The 21,171-nt window shown below is 42.5% G+C and overlaps 1 protein-coding gene across 2 annotated transcripts in view; it reads left to right on the top strand.

Moving 5' to 3' along the window:
• The window catches only part of LOC126278445 (uncharacterized), a 1,166,048-nt gene extending 1,157,674 nt beyond the window's left edge, over window positions 1–8,374 (top strand). The window contains exon 6 of one of the 2 annotated variants that reach the window (XM_049978561.1): window positions 6,750–8,374. In XM_049978561.1, the coding sequence (XP_049834518.1) occupies window positions 6,750–6,856 (107 nt within the window). In that variant the 3' untranslated portion in view covers window positions 6,857–8,374. The remainder of the gene's footprint in view (window positions 1–6,749) is intronic. The other variant, XM_049978562.1, reaches the window with a different exon arrangement.
• The last annotated feature ends 12,797 nt before the right edge of the window (window positions 8,375–21,171 follow it).

Genomic DNA, 21,171 nt, shown 5'->3' with positions numbered 1-21,171 from the left:
CGGGTTCGAGTCCCGGTCAGAGCAGACATTTTCAACTGTCCCGGTTGATGTATATCAACGCCTGTCGACATCTACATCTACATCCATACTCCGCAAGCCACCTGACGGTGTGTGGCGGAGGGTACCCTGAGTACCTCTATCGGTTCTCCCTTCTATTCCAGTCTCGTATTGTACGTGGAAAGAAGGATTGTCGGTATGCTTCTGTGTGGGCTCTAATCTCTCTCATTTTATCCTCATGGTCTCTTCGCGAGCTATACGTAGGAGGGAGCAATATACTGCTTGACTCTTCGGTGAAGGTATGTTCTCGGAGCTTTAACAAAAGCCCGTACCGAGCTACTGAGTGTCTCTCCTGCAGAGTCTTCCACTGGAGTTTATCTATCATCTCCGTAACGCTTTCGCGATTACTAAATGATCCTGTAATGAAGCGCACTGCTCTCCGTTGGATCTTCTTAATCTCTTCTATCAACCCTATCTGGTGCGGATCCCACACTGCTGAACAGTATTCAAGCAGTGGGCAAACAAGCGTACTGTAACCTACTTCCTTTGTTGTCGGATTGCATTTCCTTAGGATTCTTCCAATGAATCTCAGTCTGGCATCTGCTTTACCGACGATCAACTTTATATGATCATTCCATTTTCAATCACTACTCCCAGATAATTTATGGAATTAACTGCTTCCAGTTGCTGACCTGCTATTTTGTAGCTAAATGATAAGGGACCTATCTTTCTATGTATTTGCGTCACATTACACTTGTCTACATTGAGATTTAATTGCCATTCCGTGCACCATGCGTCAATTCGCTGCAGATCCTCCTGCATTTCAGTACAATTTTCCATTGTTGCAACCTCTCGATACACCACAGCATCATCTGCAAAAAGCCTCAGTGAACTTCCGATGTCATCCACCAGGTCATTTATGTATATTGTGAGGAAGACTTCTATCCATTGAGAATAACATGCTGCATTCTGTTATCTAGGAACTCCTCAATCCAATCACACAATTGATCTGATAGTCCGTATACTCTTACTTTGTTCATTAAACGACTGTGGGGAACTGTGTCAAACGCCTTGCGAAAGTCAAGAAACACGGCATCTACCTGTGAACCCGTGCCTAAGGCCCTCTGAGTCTCGTGGACGAATAGCGCGAGCTGGGTTTCACATGACCGTCTTTTTCGAAACCCATGCTGATTCCTACAGAGTAGATTTCTAGTCTCCAGAAAAGACATTATACTCGAACATAATACGTGTTCCAAAATACTACAACTGATCGACGTTAGAGATATAGGTCTATAGTTCTGCACATCTGTTCGACGTCCCTTCTTGAAAACGGGGATGACCTGTGCCCTTTTCAAATCCTTTGGAACGCTACGCTCTTCTAGAGACCTACGGTACAGAGTAGGGTCTTGATTTAATTATCATTTCATTCTAGAGCGTTTAATGGTCACTGATGGTATATGTTCTTTCGGACATGCCCGAAAGGAAAGGTACCATCTTCATATTGCTCGCATCTGGATGATGTTCCAAATTCCGCTCCACTCCGTTTCCCAACCGTTCTCACACAGTTTCCCAGAAACACTCGTTTAGGTGCTGCCTGTGCCCCTTCGCTGCAACATACGTCCTCTGGAGAGCCTGTAGCTACGAAATTTCAGTTTACGAGTAGAGTCGCATGACGGGTCTTAAACGATCGAGCTTTCATTCCATCTGCAACTAACGCCCATCATTGAAATCAGTATGAAATGTAATCCTGTGAAGAAATACAATTTTCTGTACGTTGTAGCATTGACAGTAAAACTCTCCCAATGTCATCTTGAGGAATTCATTGTCATGGTTCAAACTCAAGCAACTGGTGGCTAGTTTGAGAATATATGTCTTCTCACTGCGTTCAAAAATGTGTTCCTAACGGACCAAACTGCTGAGGTCATACGTTCCTATCACTGCGTTCCAGACATGCTTTATAGGTGACAAGCCAGAGAGCCAGGAAATCCGTTTACGGTCGATACATTTCTCGACATGTCTGCAATGTGAATTGCCGTATTCCACTGGAACATGCTGTGTGGCACTACTATGTTCTTCAGGTGTATGAATTCAAGGTTGACCAGTCTGTTGTCACAATCTGGCAGTCATTCGGCCTCAGTTCAACAATTACCAACTCACTCCTGTTTTCATATCCACTAGCTGCCCACACCATGATTTCAGGAGCTGGTGAGGCATGGATGTCGTGAATTGCTGGTTCCTGTGACCTTTCACCGTCTACAGACACTTTGCTGTTGGTCTTACCGCCACCACAGGAAGCGAGACTCATTGCTGAACAGCAATGAGTACCATTCAGTGTTTCTGTTACCTCAGGCTTCAGACCGTGGTAATCGCTGTTGCCGGCGGTGAAGGATGCATGGTAGCTCGATATCTCAGCTCAACTTCCAGTAATCTGTTCCCGCTGATTTTCAGTGCGACTCCGCTGGATTTTAGCTGTGGTCATCTGTCTTTTGGGTAGAACGACTCTAAAAATCCTACTATCCAATGATGTTGGAGCTTTGAACAGAGGTGTCTTTTTGTCTCACTGTTGTTAGAGCCCGTCTCCTAACCAATCGGCTTGCAGTGATTGCTCTGCAGCCAGCTGAGTGTGCAGATCGTCTGTGTGTTCCTCCCACCTTTCTCATGCCAGGGATTTGTCCTCAACACTCACTGGTGTTCAGCAAAGAGTCTCGCTTCTTGTGGTGGCGGTGGGACCAACAGCAAAGTGTCTTTACACAACAACAAACTCTTACGTCTACTCTATGGATTTCTCTTAAACATATTTTCAAAATTATTTACACATATCATTCATTTATTACTATATATTCTACCTTTTGAAAGTCATTTGAGCTTCTATGGAAATATTCCATACGTTTTTGTTGTGCTGTGGTCTTCAGTCCAGAGACTGGTTTGATGCAGCTCTCCATTCTGCTTTATCCTGTGTAAGCCTATCCATCTCCGATTAACTATTGCAGCCTACATCCTTCTGAATATGCTTAGTGTATTAATCTCTTGGTCTCGCTCTACGATATTTAACATCAACGATAACCCTCCAGTACTAAATTGGTGATCCCTTGATGACTCAGAAGATGTCCTATCTACCGATCCCTTCTTCTAATCAAATTGTGCCACAAATTCCTCTTCTCCAAAATACTATTCAGTACCATACAAACAACTTTAAAGAGAATTAAAACGTTGCACGGAATAAAACTACTAATACATTTACATGAATAGTTCTTTCTGCCACAGACAGATTAAATTCACAGAATATTTGCATACACATCGAATTATTTCAGACTGAACTATTAAATCAAATTAACAGAAACTAATTTCTGTTGGGCCTCTATGTTTTGTAAAAGTGTTTGTTGAATGTATATTAGTATCTTGATTTAATTGTGTCATTAAAAGTTGCTGTCATATACTGTGACCAAATTTTATCTGTAGGTGTGACATCTTTCTATACTGGATGTAAGTTCGTGTTATGATGAGGTTCTAATCAACATAGCCCACATACTTTTTTTTTAAAGAGTTGAAGCCACTGTACGCCACACCAGCGTGATGGCCAACTCAAAAGGTCTTCAGTGGTTCAAATGGCTCTGAGCAGTATGGGACTTAACATCTGAGGTCATCAGTTTCCTAGAACTTAGAACTACTTAAACCTAACTAACCTAAGGACATCACACACATCCATGCCCGAGGCAGGATTCGAACCTGCGACCGTAGTGGTCGCGCGGTTCCAGACTGAAGCCCCTACAACCTCTCGGCTACACCGGCCGGCCACAATGTGGTGTGCTGACCCATGAGTAATCTGTAAACATGCTCCATTGTCATTCAGTGTCACTCGGCGGTTTTCCTTCACTATGGCTTCAACTGCAGCAATGTTCTGTGTAGTCACAACTCGTTGTGCCTGACCTGCACGAGGAGCATCTTCCACTGAAGTCATACCATTTGCGAACTTCCTACTCCAGTCGTAGACTTGCTGCCGTTACAAACATGTATCACCGTACTGAGCCTTCATGCGTCAATGAATTTGAATAGGTTTCACACCTTCACTACCCAAAAACCTAATATCAGAACTCTGTTCTTCCGTGGTGCAAATCGCAAGTGGGGCGGCCACCTTTATACTGATACTGCGACGGTATGTGTGCATCTGCACTATGCTGTCACCTATAGGCCATTCTGCATGCTATTTGTAGCACGCTTACCAACTTACAGGATAACGACGCGAAATTTCGATTTGTTGTTACAAATTTAAGCTTTTCTTTTGATTCACCCTCGTATAAAGGAGAAACAATTTGCCTAATGATTTAAAAATAACCTGCTATCATACTTAAAAGTGACAGAGGCAAAGGAAACTGAACCGCATGTTTTCACAGCGAAGTATAGCACAGAATTCTCTTTCCTTCAATGAGTTTTAATAAAAAGCTTAAACAACAACGCCATTTAAAACAATTTTGACACACACAGTGGTTACGGTTACTACAAACCACACCACAAGTTGGGAAACGGAGCCTAATTTCTAGTAGTTTACTGTCGAGTTTTTCACACACATATGTTTTATTCATATATTACAGAAACTAGCAGTACGGCAATAAACAGCCTTTTAAACACGCCGCTAACGGCAATCAAGTAATTTATAGCAATACAACAATTTAAAAAAATTCTTTTTTTAAAAGAAAAATAGAAGTAACAGTACGGCAATCAACAACCTTTCAAAACACGGCGCTAACGGCAATCAAGTAATTTATAGCAATACCACAATTTAAAAAAAATCTTTTTTTTAAATTGTAAACTGAAGATAGCAGTACAGCAATAACAGTCTTTCAAAACACGCCGCTAACGGCAATCAAGCAATTTATAGCAATACAACAGTTTAAAAAATTTAAAGAACATTAGTAAACAGGCTGCTAACGTAAAAGCAGAACTTTGTTAATAAAGTACGGTGAGGTAGTGAAGCTACCAACACCGCCATTTAAAAAAATATCAAAGTTCTCAGCAAACACACTATTAATGGCAATAAAGGAATGGAGGAATTTAAGAAAAGTTTTTAAACAAAAGTGTCCTGGAATATCATTACAACATGACAGATATGACGGATCCGTGTAAGGTGGACACAAATCACCCACTCAGGGATGATGAGGCTAGGCAGAATGCTGACCAATTAATTACGCCCGTGAACACAATGTCCACTCTCAAGCTGGTCACTGCACCGACTTTTAGCCAGCGAAAACTTGTAATAGATGACTTAACTTGCTTACAGAATTAGAGCTAACCTCGTGCAAGGAAACATTACACCACATAATCCTGAATGAGCGACCACATGATCAACCAACAAGAAGCATGAATTTACTCATACCCCACAACAGAATAGCGAAACAATTAAACTGCCAAACTTACACCTAGGATCGGGCAGTAACGAGAGGAGGAAGAAAGATGACTGCCTTCAATTACACCGCTGCTGGGGAATCCCGATCGTTGGAGGCTACAAGGCAGAAGAGACACTGGTTACGCAAACTTATTACTTAATGATTAAATCTTCCACTAACGTAACTTGCAACTATGCTCGAACAGGCAGTACATGACCTCCGATGGCAAGGATCCACACATCCTACCGCGCACGCGTCGCCAGTGTACCCAACACGCCACGGTCACGCGACAACACGCTCTGTCACCGCAGTTCACGTCTTCTCTGCAACGTTGACGGGTAGTGACCGCTACTTCATGTTAAGTGTTTCCTTTTTAAACTCCAGTGTTGAAACGCAGGACTTAAAGAAGCTTGTTAACGTCCCACCAAAATGAAATGAACGGCAACTACTCGTGGGGCGATTCTGTATACAACCAACCCGAGGGTATCTCTTCCGTCAACTCCACCTGCACGTAACATACAACCAACATACATCACGAGGCGACTCGGTACAACCGACCACGCCTGGTCCACGCTGGCGAGCCACACTGCCCTCCCGTGTCCACCGGACTCTCTGAGCACGCAACCCTACTTCCGCGCGACCACACGAAGTTACCACCGGTCAAAGATCTCACTTCCTCGTTAGCAGTTTCCCGGAATCCAAAACGCAGACATCGATAGCAGCCACTTAATGACAGACAAGATATCAAACAAACATGTCAGGTGAAGACAAGGAGCAGGCCGAGGTGACTGAGCGGTTCTAGGCGCTTCAGTCTGGAACCGCGAGACCGCTGCGGTCGCAGGTTCGAATTCTGTCTCGGGCATGGATGTGTGTGATGTCCTTAGGTTAGTTAGGTTTACGTATTTCTAAGTTCTAGGAGACTGATGACCTCAGATGTTAAGTCCCATAGTGCTCAGAGCCATTTGAACCATTTTTTTGAAGACAAGGAAAAACAATGCAATCCGAACACAAGGTGTAGCACGAAACGATACACGGCTCAAATTTTGTTCATGGCAGTCAAAATATTTTTAAAGTATCGTGCGAAAATTTGAAGTAAAGAGGACTTTCGGTTAAGACGTTTCGAGATGATTTTGAAAATCATCTCGAAACGTTCTTGACCGATGATTTTTAAAATCACCTCCAAACGTTCTTGGCCGTAAGTCCTTGACCGCTTTACTTCAACCTTTTGCACGATACTGTAAAAATATTTTGACGGGCATGAGCTAAGTAGAGAGAGAGAGACAGACAGACAGAGGGAAGTAGGAGATGAATTTTCTGTCTTAGGCTGGGGCTATCCTTCGAGCCTAATGCAGAGTTCCTCCCGTGTTGCAGCCATAGGCGCCAGCCCGGCAGTGCGGCCTCCGAACCTACAGCTGCTGGTGGCACTGTGTCTGGCGACGTCGACGCTGGCGGTAGGCACTGGAGCCTCCAGCAGGTAGCGGCCTTCCGCCTCCGGCGAGGCCTCCAGAAGGCGCTGCGCTGCCGCCCCCCGCCCCTGAGGCGGCCGAGCCCGACGTCCGCGGCTGAGCGGCGAAGCGACTGCGGCGGCGGCGGCGGCGGAGGTGTCGTCGCGGGAACTCCATAGACGGAGACGCGCAAAAGCGGAACAGTCCCACTTTGATTTTCCTTTCTGTACGTAAACACTGGACCCTACTTTGCACCGGTATTACAAAGATGACGCAAATGGAGGTTGCGACGGGTTTCACACGACGAGTAATGCGTACTTACCAATGTCCACTTGGCTCTGTTCGAAATCAGAAGGAACGTGACTCAAAGGAAATTTACCACTGCTCCTAGTCGTTTCAAATAATTGCTGTGAAAGTGTTTAACGAGAAGGACAGAAAAACACAATACGGCATCTACTAACACATCCTGACGACAGAAAAGCGTTAATTAACTCAAAACCAATACCAAAGTTTCTACGAGTCAATGAACAGATTTTAAATAGAATCAAAGATTTAGTTTGTCGGTAATAATACTGTACTAGCCATTTCTTCAGTCACCCAAAAAAATGGAATTGTAAATTGTAAACCGACAAAAAAAGGTGTGAAGATCCTACAATTAATCGCTGAAGAAATAAATGCATGACTTCGCAAACAGACCAAAGAAAAAGTGTATCTTTCAAGACTGGTCAAAAAGTTTACTAGCCACAGAATATTCAATTCCAGGTCGCTTATAAAGATGGTGATATTTATATGCCAAAGCAATTGATTTTGGAGACCAGAAATCCTCTGGAAGGTATCCATTTCTAGCGCTGCCTCGTAAATATTTTTGCTTGTGAAGTAATTCGCAATTATAGCCTGAAGTAAGGTTTCTGTTAGAGTATCGTTTACTTGACAGGTTAATGATACACGAATGGTGGTCACTGTGAACATTTTCCCGAGATGGACAGCTTCATTTCTGTTTCAATCGAGTGTTTGGCGCGCAAAGGACGCTGATAAAAAGTTTCTGAGAACTGTAATGTAAATAAATTTAAATTTCTAATATATTTAGTTAATTCGTGAGATTGTTCCACTAGTCATTTATCAGATATTGTGATTATATGCATATATTCGAATGCACAAACTATTTTATTTGTTCACCTGTTTGATGTTACTAATTCCCTTAGTTCTTATTATTTAAGTCCCTTTTCGACAACTATTACTTCCTACATTGTGATATTACGATAAAATATATAAATATATATATAAATGTAGACAATGGTGTGACTTTAAAGAAAGGGAGCTGTAATAAAATTGAAAGCAACAATGCGGTCCACCTTTCTTGCAGCGATATAGTCCTCAAATGGTGTGTCTTGGAAATTTAAATTTCTGAGGAAGCACTCATTTCTCTTGAGTTTTTCGGCATCAGGTAAGGTGCAAAGGTAGAACTTCTAAGTAATAATAAACTTATGATAAGTTGTATTTTCTGCCTGGTACATTGTTTTGTTACCACATATAAAGTGTACCTAAAAAGTTCCTTACTTTTAGTTATTTACTATTCTTATTTCGTTTCACAACCTTTGGAGTATGAGGAATGACTCATTTCTTTGCGTGGTGTTTTTCCTTTGTGCACGGAATTTCTGCGTTCCCTATAACCTCCTCCTTATCTCCTCCGCCGAGATGATGAATTTAGACCTTCTTTTATATTTGTCTTGGAACCTTAGTTTTTCGTCTTTAGCACTTATCTGAACTGTTCTATAGACTTTCCTGTAATTTTAATTCTCTTACGTCTTTTTCAGTTTCCTTAAACAGTGTAGGTTTGAAATCGCCTTTTGGCTCCTGTCTGGGTTTCTTCGGCCGATATTTGTTTAATAATTTTTCTGACGTTTCGCCAACAGGGGTGCTTGGCGTTTTCAAAGCTTCACCCACCATTTCTGGTGGTGGACTGGAAACGAACTCGCGGTCGCAGATATGCGTACCTAGCGAACCAACGTCCAAGGAGTTTTCCACGGTCATTCCTGCTGCGGTTCTCCCCTTGATACATGCAACCGCAGTGGTAATGACCAAGGGAAAGCCATTGGACATTGGTGGACCAAGTACACAATCTGCAACCGGGAGATCGATCCCAGTCCACCATCAGTAATGGCGGATGAAGCTTTAAAAATGCCAGACACTCCTTCTGGCGAAATGGCAGAAAAAAAAATAAACAAGTGTCGGCCGAAGATCTCGAGACAGAAGCCAAGACGAAATTTGTCAACAAGTGACCACGAAAGCCTTAACAGTTTTGTGTGATTATTCTTCGTTATACGGTTGTGAAAGAAATAAAAAATACGTTTAACTCGTCTATTGGAGTTCATTCTGAGCAGATATCCGTAAAAATGTAGTCTTCTCTTTCGCGTAGCATCTGAGAGGTTTTCGTATGTGGGAGAGAGTTACATTCTTAGTGTATCCTATTTTATTATCCTGAAATGTTGTTTTCTTTTCATTTAGTATTGATTGTCCTAGTTAGCCACTGTGATACATGGTTAGGGCTTCTGCTGCATACAATATTTCTGGCTCGATCACTGTTTCGTAATGTTTAATTTTTGACCTCCGCGAAAGACATATCTTGTTGTATGTCTCTTTTGTCAACTGGAAGGCCAATTAAGATTTTTTTCTTGATGCTATTGCATCGCGTTCTGTTGCATTGCGATTAATCCATTCTCCCTGATAATTAAATTCTTTTACCATTTCTGTTCTCTGTTTTGGATCTCTAGGTGTTTATTAGGATGTTCATTGTAGTTTCAGAATATGGTAGAGGAAATTACTGAGTCGTAACTCATTTCTAATTTCAGTGTACATACAAATTACTTTCTTAGTGTAAGTTTTTTGATGCCTGAGAATTAATTACGGAACTAAACTTAGTTCTGGGCAACATACATTTGGTTCTCCATTCTCATCCATTTTCATTCATTTTGTTGCTAAGCTTGGTCCAGGAGACTTTGAGATATTGTTTTCATTTAATTACTCACTACTCTGGAAAGTTTTATCTCCACATTCGTTATGACACATGTAACTGGTGGTCTTAAACGTAGTGCTATCTTAGACTGCAACGACTGTTCAGATGCGTGCTGAGACACGACGGTAAGTGCCGTCTACTGCACACCACACTAAGCTGAAAAAGGCTACATGAAATTAGTCTATGAGATGGTGACATAAAATCAGCGACCGTCTCTGATGCTGATGTATAAATTGTATAATTACAACAAGAATACTATTAACGGCATCATCGACCAAGATCTGGATAACTTGGAGATCTATTTCACCATTGTATAGCATCAACTCCTGCCCTGTGTCCCAATAATAAATCTTAAAACGGCCAAATTTGCCCGAAATCGGTCTTAACATCTACATGCACCGTAATATAGTTTGTTTTGTTTATTAAGTAGGAAATATGATGAAATATAATTGAAATAATAGTGAAAGAAAGACAGATATTTTTTGACGAGATGGGAGACAATAGACTATCAAAACAGATCTTCACTTATGCCCCAGGAAAGAAGTTGTATCCGAAAATTCAAATCAAATAATATTTACAAATGTGTGATCTTAGGCTTTCCCGGCGAATTAACTGTTTGCATTGTTCTCGGGTCTCCAGCCGGGTGCAATCGTTTTCAAACCACGGTATTTCGACAGCGTCCCTTGCCATCATCTTCAGGTGATAGCTGAGCGTCTCCGCTGAATCTCCTCCCCTTTACACTCTGATCGCTTCCCATCCCTTCCCCTGGCGTCCTGCCACACGGGGCTCTGCGTGGGGCGAGCCGCTGGCTACTGGGTGCGAACTGTAGACCATCAGATGCCCTGTGGCCTTCGTCGGGCGCGGAAGTCGCTTTGGGTCGGCGCTGTGCTTTTAGTTGGCTGAGTGCTGGGTCCCAGGCTTTGCTGAGGTTGAACCCGGCGTCTCTGTTGATCAGCCCATCAGCTACACGTATTTGAATCGCCTCCTTCAGAACACAGTCCCAAAAAGACGAGGCCAGCCGTAAAAGTTCCGCATTTACACGGAATACTCTGTAAACACCCGGTTTGCGGAGCCCCAGGTCATCTTTTACTGTACCTAGCAGGGCACCCGTTTTCGGAGGTGGGCGGAAGACACATTTGATGTTATGCTGAACCATAATTCTGCCGATTTTGATGGATACTTTGCCGGCGTAAGGTAAGTACGCCATTGTCTTCTCGTTCTCTTCGTTCTCTCTCTGCTGGGCTTGTGCATCCTGCAGAATGATGACCTAGGGCTCCGCAAACCGTGTGTTTACCGTCTTCCGTGTAAATGCGAGGCATACATCTGGCAAACTGTACGGATAATCGAAGGAAGATGCTAGGAACACAGAAGGCCCACTGAACTGAAGCAGCCTACAAAATCTGCGGTTGCGGAACATTACATGGATACTGGAGATACTATGGAGTACGCGAAAACGGAAGTTTTACGGCTGGTCTCGTCTTTTTGGGACTGTGTTCTGAAGGAGGCGATTCAAATACGCGTAGCTGATGGGCTGATCAACAGAGACGCCGGGTTCAACCTCAGCAAAGCCTGCGACCCAGCACTCAGTCAACTAAAAGCAGAGCGCTGACCTAAAGCGACCTCCGCGCCGCAGGGCATCTGATGGTCCACAGTTCGCAGCCAGCAGCCAGCAGCCCACCCCGTCCCCACCACCACTCCACGCAGCGCCGCGTGGGGCATGACGCGGGGGAAGGGGTCGGGGGGCGATGACAGTATAAAGAGGAAGAGATTCAGCGAAGACTCTCAGTCTGCAGGTATCACCTGAAGATGATGGCAAGGAACGCTGTCGAAATATCGTGGTTTGTAAATAACTGCACCCGTCTGGAGACCCGAGAACAGTACAAAAATATTTACAAATACACAAAAGAAGAAGAAGCAGCTAAAAGACATGTTTTCAGAAGTAAACTGATGAAAAGGCAAAGGTTTTTTTAATTGTGTATATGATATCATTACAGGTTTTTACGACCTAGTCTTACTCATACGATTTTAGTACGTTTCGTAGTAATTCTCTTTACTTCTTCAGTTGGAAAAATTATCTGAGGATGACTAGATAGTATGTTGAACTCAGTTATGATGAAATTCGTCTAAGACTGAAATACGTAATAAAATATTTTGTGATCTTTTAGGAAAGGCGGATCATGTTCTGCACATATATTTAATCGGAAGGCAGACATATGGCGGTGCTAATTGGATTCACAAGATATTGTAGTGATGTTTGTTGATTTCAAAATGGCCCTTAATTCTGTTGACAGGGAAACTATAGATAAAATAATCCGAGAGCTGGTGTGAAGCCTAGATTGACAAATCTAATTAGTAAAGCACTTACAGTCATAGTATCTAAAGTGGAACATTATAGCCCCCCCCCCGAAGTAAACACAGATACACGGAAAGGTCTTAATCTAGCCCCAATTCTTATTAATTGTGTTAAACAGTGATAACATTGAATGAAAAACTGGATGATTGTAAGCTTTCAGCAATAAGATTGGGAAGAGGAATCTAAAATGTTGAAATAAACTGTCTCATATTTGCAAATGACTTTTCTATACATTCTGAAATTATGACACCTTTCGTAACACAAATTAATCTTTTAGAAGAAACATGTAGTAGGACCAGATTATGAATTCTATAAAAAAATTAACAAACATTAAAATTACATCGAAACTTCTGTAACTGTTCGCCAAATACAGAAATTTAAAAAAATTAAATACTTTCGGGAGACAGTCCAAGCAAGTTTTTTGGAAATGCTAGTACAAAGAAAAGGAAACATAAAATAGGAAGGGCATACGGAATAATGACAGACAACAAAACATTGCCTAAAAAAGCAAAAATAAAGCTTTACAGTATAAGGTGTATTGAAAAGTACTTTACAACTGTGAAACCTCGTAAAATCTTATTCATACGACTTACAGAATTAGTCTTGCCGTCATATCGAAGGAAAGTGGATCAAGTTTATACTTTTTGCCAAGACGTCCGGAATTTCCCAATAGTTCGCTTTCCACGTAAGTGACGGTTTTGAGGCGCGTCAGTTGCATGGGCCCCAAGTTCAACGTTCACTGGGCGTGATGCGTTTTGCCTTTTTCTTCTGGGGATGCATCAAGGGTATCTAGTTTTCCCATCATTACCAGCTTCTGTATCAGAGCTACGTAAGAGTTACAATATGGCTTGCAATTTAGCACGTCACACCTGACACACTGCAGCGAGCTAGGCAAGAAATCGACGTTAGATGGGATGTTTGCCCCATAAACTATTTAGGTCACTTTTAAATTATTTAGGCATACGGTAAAGACTTTTATTTTTCTATAAAATAACACCAAAACCCTGCCGGTACGTTAAGCGGATAGACAATACGAGTTTTCGAGGTTGAAATGTCCTATTTGACACGGCCTACGCAACAGCAATGGCAGAATGTCAATAAGCAAGCGAATGTCTAGAATTAATCTATAACTTAGATTCATTAGAAATATTCAAAAGGCGATTCATTAGAAAAACATTAGGCACTCGAGAATTTATGGAAGTTTGGAAATTCAGTAGTAATGATGAAATTTATAGAAAGCAGAAAACGTGTCTGAAGTAAGGAGAGAAAGAAGACTGGTATTTTCTGGACGCGGATATTGATTACAAGACAGTAGGTTAACTAAAAAAATAAAATAACGTGGGACAATAAGTTAGCAAAAATTTGGGCACACGAAGTAAAATATGATTTACAAGAAAATAACAACACTTACATTGAAGGAACAACTTACAGAGAAGTGCGTAAGAGGTAAGTACTCATTATGGGAGGATGCCAAGGTAGGAAAGTGAAAAAAAGTTGTCTTAAGAGGGGTAGGACGTCAAACAGGCCGACTTGGAGCAGGAGAGGCACCACAGGACATTTTAATTTCCACTGCCTATACGTTTACAAGTAAATTCATAAAAATTTGTCAGCATGACCAGGAAGGATTCAGGATTCACACTCGTAGGAGCGGAAGTTCAAAAGCATAACAAAATAATTTTTTTACATATGAAATTTCATCATTTTTTCACTTACTATTGCGTGAATTTGTTGCTATAGGTACTTTTCTTCATAAGTAAGATAGACTGTTCGATGAATTTTGCACAGCTTACAAACCATACTTACAGGTGACTGAAACTGTAGAATATATTTAATTTATGAAAAATGAATGAGCTGTTACGTTTAAACTTTATGTTTAGAAAAAAATCTAATTTGTAGTTAAGTGTCACAATTTTTACCACAGTGTTTAATAGATTTGGAAAATTCTAGGTTTTCATACACCTGTAATTATGGTTTGTATGCAGGGCAAAATTCATCAAAGAATCTCTCTTAGTTGTGAAGAAAAATGTATCTATAGCAACAAATGCAGCCCACAGTAAGTGAAAAATTGATGAAATTTCATATCTAAAAAAAATTATTTTGTTATGTTTTGCACTTCCACTGCTATGAGTGTGAATCCTCAATCCTTCCTGGTCATGCTGAGAAAGTTTTATGAATTTATTTGTAAAAGTATGGACAGTAGAAAATAAAATGTCCTGTGGTACTTCTCCCGCTCGAAGTCGGCCCGTTTGACGTCCTACCCCCCTTAAATGGAGAGAAGACAGGAAGAAAAACGTAGTGAATACATGAGACGGTAGCAGATGAAAATAAAACCAAAAGGAAATTGAAACTGGCACGTGATCCTTAGTTGGCTCATTCGACGAGAAGAGAGAAAGAAATGTAAAGACTTAGTTTGTAGGAAAATAAGCAGGAAATGTGGAGGAACTGAAGTTGGCAGTGGGTCCCCAGGCGACTATATTGAAAGAGAGGAGAGAGAGAGAGAAGTTTATAGGTGGTACCACCAGGAAGATAAAACCTGAAAACGTACGTCGGAGGTGAAGATGACCCACGCTGGGGCTCTGCCACGTGGCCGACCTGCTTGAGTCCACGTCTGCGGCGCAGCCGGAAGAGGAGGTGGCGAGTGGTCGATGGTTGACGCGGCCAACTTGGCGCGCCAGTTGCTCAGCTGTGGGGACGACGCGGTGCTCGAGGCCTGGCGGCCCCACGGGGCCTTTGATCTCGAATTCCTTTTGAAACGGCGGCACGACCGCTAAGCAGTCTGCTGAAGCGGGAGCCCGCCAGAGCGTTAGCGGTCCGTGCAGTGGCAACCGGAACGCCTGTTGTTCGATATTCGCGACCGTGACCTACTGACCGTATCTACACCCTCAAGACAGCGGTGACAATGTTTTCTGCTCGTCGGGAGACCAACAAAAGCGCGCAGTCGTTCGTAATCACTGTTCAGGGAGTCAGAAAGGATTTTAGTCGGTTCCAGAACGTGGTGATATGCTTTCAGGTTAGTGAGGTATAATCACGCACGGTTTATCAACTCAATAATTCTCACATCACTCACTCGATGCACTTTCCTCGCAATGTCAAGCTGGCGGTGTGGCCGTGCGGTTCTAGGCGCTTCAGTCTGGAACCGTGTGGCAGCTACGGTCACAGTTTCATTTCCTGCCTCGGACATGGATGTGTGTAATATCCTTTGGTTAGTTAGGTTTAATTAGTTCTAAGTTCTAGGGGACTGATGAGCACAGGTGTTAAGTCCCATAGTGCTCAGAGCCATTTGAACCATTTGCAATGTCAACATGTTTTCTTTTATTTGTAATCTTTACTTACCTGTACTCGGAGGAAAATGTCGTAATACAGGCAAGTCTGACAGTCAGATTATTGGTCTTTTTTGAGTGAAAGTCACAAACAATCCTTTAAGTGTCATTGCAGGAGGATCTGCAACGAATTGACGCATGGTGCAGAGAATGGAAATTGAATCTCACTGTAGACAAGTGTAATGTTCTGCAAATACATAGAAAGAAAGATCCTTTATCATTTAGCTACAATATAGAAAGTCAGCAACTGGAAGCAGTTAATTCCATAAATTATTTGGGAGTAGGAATTAAGAGTGATTTAAAATGGAATGATCATATAAAGTTGATCATCGGTAAAGCAGATGCCAGATTCAGATTCATTGGAAGAATCCTAAGGAAATGCAATCCGAAAACAAAGGAAGTAGGTCACAGTACACTCGTTCACCCACTGCTTGAATATTGCTCACCAGTGTGGGATCCGTACCAGATACGGTTGATAGAAGAGATGGAGAAGATCCAACGGAGAGCAGCGCGCTTCGTTACAGGATCATTTAGTGATCGCGAAAGCGTTACGGAGATTATAGGTAAACTCCGGTGGAAGACTCTGCAAGAGAGACGCTCAGTAGCTCGGTACGGGCTCTTGTCGAAGTTTCGAGAACCCACCATCACCGAGGAGTCAAGCAGTATGTTGCTCCCTCCTACGTATATCTCACGAAGAGACCATGAGGATAAAATCAGAGCGATTAGAGCGCACACAGAAGCATACTGACAATATATCTTTCCACGTACAGTACGAGACTGGAACAGAAGGGAGAACGGGTAGAGGTACTCAAAGTACCCTCCGCCACACACCGTCAGGTGGCTTACGGAGTATGGATGTAGATGTAGACAGAAGTTCAGTGACGCAGGTGTTCCGGAGCTTCTGTCGTTTCTATCAATCCTACTTGCAGGAAAGGGGATTGTCAGGAGTCATCGCACCCGAATGAATCACAAGTCCGTCATTTATACATCATTAAGACCAAGGTAATTAATTGAATATTCTGAGATAACGAAGTTTCTACAATGCGATCTGTACTTAGAAAACACTTCACACTTCCTCTGAGGTACCACGCAGAATTTATTGTGCGTCAATTCGTGCATTTAAGCTCCGTAACTGGATATTAAGTATACTTATCGGCAATGAAATTAGAGAAACCTGGCTAGTGGCATCGGGAATCCACAGCGGCGGTGAGTCGAATGGTGCACCGTCATGTAACCTACGGAAATCGGTGAGAATGGTAGCACTTGTGTGCAGGGAAATAACGGTTTCGGTACTGGCCGCCATCCTCAGAGGAGATAATGCGCATCAATTGGTCAAAAATACATCTGTGCCAAATACGGAAACATGAAGCATAAAATATGACCGTTTATCACGGTAATAGTCGCAGTGTATTTCCACTGTAGTAGATTTACACATTCGAAGTGTGGTAATATCCGCCCTCTTATCCCCACATGAAGTAACTAATATAGGCTCAGTCAGAATAAGATCCGTACCAGAAGACGCTGATCCATCGATGCATAGCACACAGGTCATAACAAATTTAAGGATAATATAACAGTATCGAAAGAAATGGACATCACACGTTCATCGAAGAACACCAAGTTATGGCCGGCCATTGTGGCCGAGCGGTTCTGGGCGCTTCAGTCTGGAACCGCGCGACCGCAGCGGTCGCAGGTTCGAATCCTGCCTCGGGCATGGATGTGTGTGATGTCCTTAGGTTAGTTACGTTTAAGTAGTTCTAAGTTCTAGGGGACTGATGACCGCAGATGTTAAGCCCCAAAGTGCTCAGAGCCATTTGAACCAACACCAAGTTATAGTTAAGCCTTTGGGGTATCAAAAATGGTTCAAATGGCTCTGAGCACTATGGGACTTAACTGCTGAGGTCATTAGTCCCCTATAACTTAGAACTACTTAAACCTGACTATCCTAAGGACATCCGAGCCCGAGGCAGGATTCGAACCTGCGACCGTAGCGCTTTGGGGTATATATGTACTGTATTACAGTAGATATACCCGCAGTACCTAACTATAGTTTCATGTTCTTTGATCAACATGTAATGTCTACTTCTTTCAGTACTGTAATTTTATCTTTTAACTGTGTTACGACCCGTGTACGATATAGCGACGGATTAGTGTTCTCTTGCATAAATCGTGATGGAGACCGTGTTAGTTATTTGATGATAATATTAAATGTTTGCATTCTTATGTCACTTCGTTTACGTAAATCTACTGCATTGGAAATTCAATGAAACAATAATCATGATCATCAGTCACATTTTATGCTTGATGTTGCGGTATTTTGCAAACATGTAATTTTATTCAACTGATGTGCATTATTCATTCCGGTGAGGATGATAGCAAGTACCGAAACCGGTAGGTAATAAATAAAACTGCACAGCTGTAGGCACAAAAAATGTTTTTTTCCTGTACACGTTTGCCACGTACGTTACTTGGCAATACACCAAGATGTACCGAAATCCGGTAGAGAATAAATGAAACTGTACATCAGTTAACACAAAGAATGATTTCTTTTAGATATTTATCGGCTGTACACAACCACTTAAAGCTTTACATTCGTTCAGGTTGTATGATAGATTTGAGATCAAGTGGTTTGGGAAGGAAGGAGCACACAGTCTGCTATCCCTGAGATCTTCCACAGGCGCTTCTGAAAAAATTATGAAGGCGAGACGGTTGCCCGCTCTGTTGCTGAAAGGTAATGGTTAGCTGCAGGTTGCTACGAACTAACATAATGGGTTAAATACAAGGCACACAAAATTTTTATCTGTGAGTGGCAGTTAAATGTAAAGGAGACAGATGGAAAAAGTAAGTAAAATGTTTATTATTTCAAAATTAATCGGCATAACAGTACCGTCTGCTACTGTTATACCGTAACCTCAAAGCTGGAGGCAAATTATATCACGAAATTATTAATCAAAGCAATTATAGTAGAAAGAAGCAGAGCAGTGTTACCCTCTGGAAGGAATTTTGCTATGTTGACCATGATACAGCAAACGGAAGGGAAAGCCAGAATTACGTAAATGTTTAAACGGCAACAAACAAAATTTACCTATCCGCACTGTTAAAATGATAAAGAAAACGGTCGCCAGCTTAATTAGGCATAAGAATAAGTAACATTTCTATTCAAGAAAATGTATATTAGTAACTTTAATGGACAAGCACAACCTATACTTTGCCACACGAGAGTGCAACGAACTCTAGCACAAGCATGTGTTAACGTTAAGGTTGGAGCTGACAGTCAGAGCAGAACAAACGATTTGCCTAAATACAACAGGTACTGACACACACTATAGTCTTCAGTGCTTAGTCAAACAGGATGGTCTCAACAATATTACTATTAATATTCACCATGGAATCATGAATTGGACATCTTACTTTTGAAACATTTTCCTATAAAAAAAATGTAAACATAGTTCACCACGAAACTATCAATTGAGCATAGGTTAAGTCTCTCTCAGCTAAATACCTTTCTACTTAGAATAACATATAAATGAAATGCACCGACAAACACTTTCTCACTGATCTATGACTGAAAGCAGTTACTGTAATCGTAACAAATGGTCTATCTATCAAATGTTTCCTACTAGTGAGCACAATAAACAAACTGTAGGTCCTATTACACTAACGATATGCACTTTCCTATACACATGGGTCCTTATTTTAGCAAACATAACCATGAAACTTCCATCAGTAATTTGACCTGTTACTGCAGTAAGACACAAGTTAACATAAAACATCAGACATTGACTCACCTGGTAAAGTGGACAACAAGCTCTATTATTCATTTACTGAACAAAATTTTATGGCCTCAGTATGAATTAAGCATTTTGTTAGCTTTGAAATAACAGAAAATTGGTTTAAGATCTAATTGAATTTATCTGCTTATATATTTAAGATAATTCTTTGAAAACCCAAAGATTTTTAAGCAACTACTTTTATTGCAAAATTTACATCAACAAACAGTTACCATGGCACATTCTTTATCCACGTTAATTTTAACCAAAACTTTTAATGTTTGAAGAGGCCTTTTAATATAACATCCTTGGCTTTGATATTCTTTCAATTAGGATACTCGGTAAGCACTATAAAACATGGGAAGGAACCTGACTCTATAAGTGACTGAGAATAAAAAATCAGGTTAGGTACAAGAGTTCAGGTATAATTTACCTTATGTTTGAGCACACTGAAAAATCCAATGAGCCGATCATTCACTGTACAATTCCACTATTCCCTGATCCCTTTTCAGTGATTGCGCAATGTGGTGGCGAGTGCATGTTGTTGGATGGAGATGCACATAGACAAGCTGGACTGTGTCATTTCTTGGTTGCGAAGATAGATATTAATTTCAGGATATTGCCAGCATGTTACCCCATTCATCCGAGGCTTTGTAGCGTATTAAAAGGTACTAAAAGCCCCTCTCGGCACCAGCACAAATCACAACCTTTACATGAGCTGTTAGCGGCTCAGTAGCTCGTCTCCGAGTGACACATTTAGCGCGATCTGCATGGTTCCGTTCCCGAGGGTTGTGGTTACAATAGCTTTTATACATATAAAGAACTAAGAACCCTAAATGAGGATAAGCAAACAGTCACTTTAAAATAAAATACACTCCTGGAAATGGAAAAAAGAACACATTGACACCGGTGTGTCAGACCCACCATACTTGCTCTGAACACTGCGAGAGGGCTGTACAAGCAACGATCACACGCACGGCACAGCTGACACACCAGGAACCGCGGTGTTGGCCGTCGAATGGCGCTAGCTGCGCAGCATTTGTGCACCGCCGCCGTCAGTGTCAGCCAGTTTGCCGTGGCATACGGAGCTCCATCGCAGTCTTTAACACTGGTAGCATCCCGCGACAGCGTGGACGTGAACCGTATGTGCAGTTGACGGACTTTGAGCGAGGGCGTAGTATAGTGGGCATGCGGGAGGCAGGGTGGACGTACCGCCGAATTGCTCAACACGTGGGGCGTGAGGTCTCCACAGTACATCGATGTTGTCGCCAGTGATCGGCGGAAGGTGCACGTGCCCGTCGACCTGGGACCGGACCGCAGCGACGCACGGATGCACGCCAAGACCGTAGGATCCTACGCAGTGCCGTAGGGGACCGCACCGCCACTTCCCAGCAAATTAGGGACACTGTTGCTCCTGGGGTATTGGCGAGGACCATTCGCAACCGTCTCCATGAAGCTGGGCTACGGTCCCGCACACCGTTAGGCCGTCTTCCGCTCACGCCCCAACATCGTGCAGCCCGCCTCCAGTGGTGTCGCGACAGGCGTGAAGGAGGGATGAATGGAGACGTGTCGTCTTCAGCGATGAGAGTCGCTTCTGCCTTGGTGCCAATGATGGTCGTATGCGTGTTTGGCGCCATGCAGGTGAGCGCCACAATCAGGACTGCATACGACCGAGGCACACAGGGCCAACACACGGCATCATGGTGTGGGGAGCGATCTCCTACACTGGCCGTACACCCATGGTGATCGTCGAGGGGACACTCAATAGTGCACGGTACATCCAAACCGTCATCCAACCCATCGTTCTACCATTCCTAGACCGGCAAGGGAACTTGCTGTTCCAACAGGACAATGCATGTCCGCATGTATCCCGTGCCACCCAACGTGCTCTA

This window comes from Schistocerca gregaria, chromosome 6, assembly GCF_023897955.1.
Source record: "Schistocerca gregaria isolate iqSchGreg1 chromosome 6, iqSchGreg1.2, whole genome shotgun sequence".
Lineage (NCBI taxonomy): Eukaryota > Metazoa > Arthropoda > Insecta > Orthoptera > Acrididae > Schistocerca > Schistocerca gregaria.
This window is presented reverse-complemented; position numbering and strand designations above follow the sequence as displayed.